Below are 8,276 nucleotides of genomic sequence, written 5' to 3'. Positions count from 1 at the left end.
TTTGAATGAAGCATGTGGCTCCAAGGCTTGAGGGGAAGTGACATTTAGCTAAATTTCTTAAGAATTTAAGCTGATAATGTAAAAATTATTTATACTGACAGCGATATTTCTTAAACTCATTTCTTAAACCACTCTGGATTTTATATAGTACTAAAATGTCGCTCTTGCTATTGCTTCTCCCTTTCAAGTAAGTATTATTTTAGAAAGTTGGCACAAAATGTTCAAAATCTGAAGAACTTCTTCAATAGTCGAGCTATGTAAATACCAGATCAAAAACTATTCATCAATTTGTTTCTTTCGAAAATAGCCTTTCCAAAGAGCATGTATGTTCAAAATCTAAAGAACATATATGCATGTTGAACTCTTTTTATTTTTTATTTTTTTAACCCCCTCCCCCCAGGAGCTCCCTCCTTTGCTCCCTTGGTGACTCGAACTCGCAACCTTCGGTTTGAAAGTGGAGGGCGCTTACCATCCTGAGCAACCCCCCTCTTGTCACTTTGGTCTTACTTAAGTTATGCATATTTGTTTCTTACTTCTATCAGCCTTCCTTTCATTTGTTTGTAAAATTATAAACACCCCCCCAAAAACACACACACAAAAAAACAACCACCTCTCTCCCCAAAAACATAAGCATGAAAATAATCTCATTCTCCAATCCTCTAAACAAAAGATTCATCCATGCAGGTAAACTATTTAAAGCTTCAATTCCTTCATGAATAAACGTGTAAATATCAACGTGACATGAATCATACAACTGCAGATGCCCATACTACTCTAATATGATAAATTTACACTTCCACTAAAGCAAATGATGATAGTAGTATTTTAAAAGAGACTGAACTAACCAAAACAAAAACAATGTTGCAGTTTCCGTGTCTAGAGACCTTTAAAGCTATCCGTTTTATCAAGTCTTGAAGTGCCCGAGCTCGAGGACTCTCCCATTACATCAGGAGAAGATGCAACACGTCGCTCCTGCTTCAAAGAAGTTGGCAATCCTGAGATCTCCTGAAGAAAGTTGAATAGAAGCAAAACAATACTTAGAACCAATTAAAACAACTTTATCGCTGGTGGGCAAGTGGTCCTTTCAGATTGTTTGCGATGTTTCTTAACAAGTAAAGTGCAAAAAAGAACCAGAAAAAATTTATTTGAGATGATCAATTGCCACACTGCAATTCAAAAGCAATCAACTATATCAGATGCACAAATCTGGTGTGTATGCATTAAGGAACAGTTGTATCATATTTGGAGTATATTAGTTCTTTCGATAAGAAAAATAATTTTAGTAAAGGAAAAATCTCCTATATAGAAGCAGCATACCACAAAGTAGAGAATCTATAACATAATATGATTTTCTCCTATTTCTTCCCTTCAACGGGACCCACATATAAGTAATAAATTTTTACTGAAATTATTGGAGCTAGTATAGTGATTTTAAGAAAGAAATAGTAAATGCAACACAGAGTAGTAACTTTCTATTAAGCAAAGTTCACTTCAACAGTTTCAATGCAACAAAGTTGCAACAATGGGGAGGAAGTTAATATCATGAACTAGAAACCCAACGGAGCAACCTTTTAGACCAAACAGTTTTCAACAACATATACCCAGTGTCATCCCACAAGTGGGGTACCTTGGGAGGTAGAGAGGATGTTTCCGATAGACCCTCAGCTCAAGGAAAAGCATATCAAAGCAGTGCGGAAAAGGAAATAACGGCAAAATACTAAAGACAAACAAACAGTTTCCATACTAACTATTTGGACCTCAGGATAAAAAAAAAATTTGAAGTATCAATCTCATAAAGTCGGTTGAGCAACATTCTCAAAGACGGAATACTAAAACTGTTGCATAGAGTTACAACTTATATGGAGTGGAGTTCACTTGAATATGATTCTTTTATGAATCCATTGTTTTGAAAAGAAAACATGAAGGTAAAAGGGGACGGAAAAGATGGTAAGTAGGGCTGGCAAAATGGTTAAGAAAACAAGTAATCTTCCAATCCGACCCATTAAATATGGGTTGGATAACTGACCAATTAAAAATGGATCAAATGTGGATATTCATATTACTAGTACTACCCATTTGTCTGCTTGTTATTTTTCATTAGTTCTTGCTTTCTGGGAGTCTAAACTTATTTTGGCTTATAGCTTTGTGTTCTCACCTGATTATTCCTGAAACCATGGATATTCATATTATCCGTCGGTTAACCCATTTTTTCCGTGTTAAATATGGGCGGATCAGATATTTTATCCTTTTTTGGTTAATCCATTTTCGACCCATCCATATCCTAACCGACCCGCCCGTTTGCCACTCCTAATGGTAAGGGAGATCTATAGAGAGTGCACTGCAGAAGATAAAAATAAAAGAGGAGAGCAATAACGGAGAGTACAGAAAAAACAAAGAGCTTTCTCCAACTGTCCCTGTGGGCCAATATGCTTATCGAAGCAGTTGGAGTAATACAGCAACTACAAGGGCATATTTTGTTGGGATGCGATTTCCTGGGTGATTATTACACTTTACTCAAAAAATTATTCAAATTAAATATCATACTGATAAAGCTAATGAACATTCACAAAAGACGCGCCTTACTTTCATCAAATGTAGTCTCAGGTCACAGGGCCGAACTTGATTACCAATGCAGGCCATAACAAAGTTCGAATATCCAAACAAGACATCTGCAGCAGCTTGTTTCTTTTCTTTGGCCTGAGTTATACTCAATGGTTAAAAGCTAATAGTCAAAAGTTAGAAACAAAAATCACAAAGGAATTATATGAACAGTTGGGAAACCAAGGTGTATCTTTCTAGCAGTCAAATGTCACTCCAGGATAATTCAAAAGACCTACTGATACAAAAGTCAGAAACTCAGAATAATTTATAGGGTTGTTTTCATGTCATTCGCACAAATGCCCCTATTCGGGGTGGTCTTTAATTTTTGCCCCTCAAATTTGTGGTCTTTAAGTTTTGCCCTTCAGCACTTTTTACGCGGCATAAGTTTATATTTCGTCCCGACAAGTTATGCTGAACACGGCAAACTTTCAAAACTCAACATAAAAATGACCAAAAACACATCAAACTCCACAAAAACAGGCACGAAAAAGGATAAGAACATATGTTCCAAAAGGCATAACTCCAGTTTCTGAACACTACAAATTCTGAAAGTACTACAACTTATGCCGCATACCTTAATTCCTACAAAACTTATGCCGAGCGAAGCAAAAGTTCAGTTTCCAAAGATAAATGTTACAGAACTTATGCCGAGCGAAGCAGGTCCGGATATTTTCATTAAATGAGCAGCAGGTGCAAACATTAAAAACCACAGATTTAAGGGAAAAAATAAAATATCAGGGCGTTTGAAGGGAAATCCGTGCAAAAACTTCTTGCCAGTCATGCTTACCGTTGGAAAATATTGTCGGGTCAGGTCCACCCATAAGGGGTGCTAGAATGGCCCATAAGCCCACTAATTAGATCTCCTAAACCCTACTTATAACCTATAAATACACATTATCGCTGTAGAGAAAAGTAGGTTTTTTCCTAATGTTTCTGATGGGAAACAAATGACGGCTAGGGTTCTGAGTATTGCAAATTGAATCTCTGCATCAAGAGGATTAGTAGGCTGCGGATAAAGGGGATTCATCATATTGTGAGGATTCCCGACGAACGGTAATTCCAGGTGTGGGTGCTACAGAGAATCCGCTTCCGCAAGGAGAAAACCCGTAAGTCTCTTAACTAGAATTTACTTCACTTACTTTCCTTATGATGAGTATAATTCACTCATACATGCACTATTGATGGTGCCTAACAAGTAAAAAGCTTGGAAAATATCCAAACAAACGCCTATGGGTTATTTTTTTTTTTGAAACAGGTAACATCAAACGCCTATGTGTTATTAGGAACATGTTTATCAAAGAACCAATCTTAAGAGGTAAGAAATCAATCCTATATCTACCGAAGACCTATATTTCACAGTCAAATGCTTTCAGTCATCCGTATAAAGTCAAGGACTCTCTTTTTGCTGAGAGTCCCTCTTTGCAGATATGTTATCAATCAATTAGTATCCCAAATTTTTTTTTTTTTTGATGAAGTAATTGTTATCATTAGCATCAGGCATCAAGAAGATGCAAATTACAGGTAAAGTTAGAGCTACCTAGTAGCTTCAAAAAGCAAAAATCACCTTGTTAGCTTTCTACAGTCAAAACAACTATCTTAAATACAAAGTGAGCTAACAAAGTCCAAAAAGTTTTCAGGTGAATCTACAGGGGAGACATTTGCCCAACTAAATAAATACAAAAGACAATTTGCTTTCAAGGTTGGTATTGGGGTTGATAATCCATCAAAGCATCTTCTATTCCTCTCCTTCCATAGTATCCCAAATTGTTTCACAAAAAATAAGCTCACTCTTTTTTCCCTTTTCTATAGTTGTCTAAAATCTTCTCTAGTTGTGGCAAAGGGCAGTATATCAAAAGGTAAATACATCAGATCGATAAAATTATTATGTGAAAGCCTCGGTTTTCCCCCTTCCTCAATCCATATCCCATAGGTACATCAGTCGAATCAATAAAGAACATTTTGTAATGTATCGGAAACAACCTCTCAACTTGCACAAGGTAGGGGTCAGGTCTGCGTACACTCTACCCTCCTCAAACTCCACTTGTGAGATTACACTGGGTATGTTATTGTTGTTATGACTCGATATAATTCCACTCCAAATCCTTCTCTAAACCTCCTGAAGAAAATGTCAAATTTTGATCCGACATTGACGGGTTTGTCTGAGTTCTGAAAGATCCTGTCTTGGAAACTAAACCTAGATTGCTGTCATCTTAAGCTTCTGTGATTTCAGTTCCTGCAATTGCCTTTACGCACGCGTAATCACTGGCCATACAAGTAAAATTCCTAATACATAATCTACATATCAATTACCCACTACTTGATCAATTGCACTATTGTTGCTTTTTTGCAAATCTAATCACTCAAGCATTACATCTCAATCCCATTTTTGCATTACAAAATTCATTTAATGTGTACAGATAATTTATTCAGAACCCAGCCAGCAAACAAAATTGCAGTCCAGTACCTAAAAACTAAAAATCCTCGTTCCGTCTCTGAGGTGACGGCTATTATTCTCTTATATTAAGGGTCGTTCGGTTGGCTGCCTAAATTATTCCGAGATTATAGTCCTGCGATTATAAACCTTGGACTAATTTATCCCACATGGGAGGTGGGATAAAATAATCCCAAGTTAGAAGGGGTAACATAAATTTATACTATCAACCAAACACAGTATAAATTTAATCCCAGACTTAAACCAGGGATATCCCACCTTATCTCATCTAACTTGGGATAAATTTATACCGCGAACCAAACACAGTATAAATTTAACCCCAGACTTAATCCTAATATCCTACCTCATCTCATCTACCTTGGGAATAAATTTATATCGTCAACCAAACACAGTTTAAATTAATCCCTGACTTAATCTTGGGATATCCCAACTTATCTCATCTAAATTGGGGACAATATACAGTCAACCAAACACAGCATAAATTTAACCCCAGACTTAATTCTAGAATATCCTACCTCATCTCATCTAACTTGAGGATAAATTTATACCGTCAACCAAACACAATATAAATTTAACCCCAGACTTAATCCTAGAATATCTTACCTCATCTGATCTAACTTGCGGATAAATTTATCCCATCAACCAAACAAAGTATAAATTTAATCCCAGACTTAATCCTGAGATATTCCACCTTATCCAGCGTACCAAACGACCCCTTAAGTAAATGTAAATTGAAGGGAAAGAGAACTATATCAGATTAACCCTTTTCTCAAAAACAAAAAACATACTTAGGGTCATGTAGCAAGATAATTAAAATTTAAAAACAAAATCAAGCATAAATATAACTGTTAAATGAACAAGGATGTAAGGAGAATTTTTTTTACCTCATAATCATCTTTCATAGCTGAAATCTTGGTTTCTTCCATTTTAATTTTTCCCCCAAACTCACTTCAATGCAAATACTTAAATTGTATACCACTGAGTTTTTATAAGTGAAGTATGGTTTCTTAGAGTGATTAAGCATAATAGGCCCATTAGCTCAGTTGGTTAGAGTGTCGTGCTAATAACGCGAAGGTCGCAGGTTCGAGACCTGCATGGGCCACTATTTTTCATTTTTTTTTGTCCTTTTTTCTTTGAAGTGTTCCATGGTAAAGTTGCTTGTAATGTTCCGTGGTTAATCTTTTTCTCCTAAATATTTTATTTTAACTATATTAGAAGCATGAGTTTGGAGGTGGTATCGTCGTCCACCTCCTACTCATGTAAAAAAAAAAAAAAAGGCGGGTCCACCTCCTACCCAATGTAAAAAAAAAAATTAAGGTTGGTCCACCTCCTACTGATGTAAAAAAATAAATTAAGGTGAGGATTCACATGTGTGTTGTGGATGAAAAAATATTTACCCGAAATGATTTATATTTTTAGTATTACCCAAAATGATCATTTTATACATTATTATACACTTTTGTATAAGATCGACACATTATTTACAGTAAGTGTATAATGTTGTATATTGTGTGTATAAACACTATTGTAAAAAAAAAGTTGGCTATATAGATGTAAATTAAAAATATAACTATGTGGATGTAATATTTTATCTTTGGTTTGTATATTATTGAAATTATTCCTAAAATTAATTGCTAAAGGCAAAAATTAAATACCAACCCATTTGAAGGACAATTCCTGCAATTTTTTTCATTTTTTAATTTGTAACACGCAAATTCCCTTTTTTAATGAGCTATAATGAAGAAAATTGTATTACACCCTATCCAACATGTCAATCATGTTAATGACAAGAATCACCTCACTAATTTACCAATTTCAAACATTTGCTTATCAAATTTTATTTTAAGGTCAATTTTTTATGTCAATTTGATCAACTTCTAGAGCAAATGAGGAATCAATTTACTTTTATATGACTTAATAAATGTTTCATTAAAAACAAAATATCCTACAAACCTAATACCTTATAAACGGTACAACATACTTTTTTTTGAAAGATGAATATTTTTCTTTCAACAATTTGTGAAAAATATAATGAATTAGGCCCATAATAGTAATATGAAAAATTGAAATGATTAGTAGTGTCCTTCAATATTTTTACAATGATAGGATCCAGATATTTTATTAGGATAAAGTTTTTAATTTGTAATAGATAAATTCCCTAATAGTTTAAAAGATAGGACACAATTGCAAAAAAAAACATTTAAATAATGAGAATAAGTTCAGAAAATGGTAAAGGTGCGCTTAGAGAAAATTTAAAGAAGAGAAATTCAGGAAAAAAAAAACAACGATTTAAATTAAACACAAAAACCGCTAAAGAAGTCATAAAACCAAAAGATTTAAAACTTATACCTTTGGGTAAGGATAATAACAACAACAACAACAACAAGCCCAGTATAATCCCACCATGCGGGGTCTGGGGAGGGTAGAGTGTACGCAGACCTAACCCCCACCTTGAAAGGTAGGGCGGTCAAGCTTTCGAAAGACCTCGGCTACCTTTGGGTAAGGATAAAAATGTACTAATTTTAGACACATACGACTCGCACAAATAATGAGGAATAACATCAAGAAGACAAAATATAAACGGTCAAGAAACGTATACACATATTTTCTTAAAATGATAAAGTTGGTCTATACTTAAAAATTTAAGGCTACAACAAATGCTAACACATAAAAGCGTTTTTCAGTGTTGTTGAGTAGAAAGAGATAATGGCATTAAATTCGGTAGGAGAAGGTGTATTTCAAATCTTTCAATTGGAGAACCAAACCAGAAAAATCATATATAGGAGAAGCGGATTACGTAAAATAATTTATTGATATTTTCAATTAATTGAATTATAATACGTTTTATAATAAAAATTTCATAATTATATTACTGAAAGGTACTCTCTGTGTCCTAATTTATGTGACAACGTGAAAAGTCAAAATTAACAAGTAAAAGTACACGAAGGAAATAAATATGTGTTAGAGAATTAAAATTGAAGTGCATACGTGTATGTATACATGAGGAGAAAATAAATATTCAGTACTATGACATATGACCACCTAGGATAAAATAGTTTAGTAATGTGGCCAAGTAATATGGAACGGGGAGGGGGGGGGGAGTGGTGGAAGTACTTCATTTATTAATTTTTAAAGAACTTGAAAAGTCAAAAGTTAACAAGTATAGGTACACAAAGGAAATAAATGTGTCGAACAATTAAAATTGAAGTGCATATGTGTATAC

The 8,276-nt window shown here is 34.4% G+C and overlaps 1 protein-coding gene and 1 non-coding gene across 2 annotated transcripts; one reads left to right on the top strand and one right to left on the bottom strand.

The window, feature by feature from the left end:
- Positions 1-690: 690 nt before the first annotated feature.
- LOC132036832 (uncharacterized) lies at positions 691-6,083 on the bottom strand. The gene is made up of 3 exons (XM_059427227.1): positions 5,938-6,083; positions 2,584-2,697; positions 691-1,005 (listed from the first exon to the last, which is right to left on the bottom strand). Exons 1-3 carry the CDS (start codon positions 5,977-5,979, stop codon positions 877-879), a joined length of 285 nt encoding a protein of 94 aa, XP_059283210.1. The 5' UTR covers positions 5,980-6,083; the 3' UTR covers positions 691-876.
- TRNAI-AAU (transfer RNA isoleucine (anticodon AAU)) lies at positions 6,082-6,155 on the top strand. The gene has a single exon. It is a non-coding gene; the product is annotated as a tRNA-Ile (tRNA).
- The last annotated feature ends 2,121 nt before the right edge of the window (positions 6,156-8,276 follow it).

The sequence above is a fragment of the Lycium ferocissimum genome, chromosome 11, assembly GCF_029784015.1.
Source record: "Lycium ferocissimum isolate CSIRO_LF1 chromosome 11, AGI_CSIRO_Lferr_CH_V1, whole genome shotgun sequence".
Lineage (NCBI taxonomy): Eukaryota > Viridiplantae > Streptophyta > Magnoliopsida > Solanales > Solanaceae > Lycium > Lycium ferocissimum.
The sequence above is the reverse complement of the archived record's forward strand: the minus strand, read 5'-3'. Positions and strand labels throughout refer to the sequence as shown.

What these genes read in the sequence shown, in the direction of transcription:
- LOC132036832 (XM_059427227.1), bottom strand. Translation starts at nt 5,979, where the DNA reads ATGGAAGAAACCAAGATTTCAGCTATGAAAGATGATTATGAG. An exon ending in CTATGAAAGATGATTATGAG is followed by an intron (nt 2,698 to 5,937) that starts GTAAAAAAAATT and finishes AGTATAACTCAG; the next exon opens with GCCAAAGAAAAGAAACAAGC. An exon ending in TGAGACTACATTTGATGAAA is followed by an intron (nt 1,006 to 2,583) that starts GTAAGGCGCGTC and finishes AACTTTCTTCAG; the next exon opens with GAGATCTCAGGATTGCCAAC.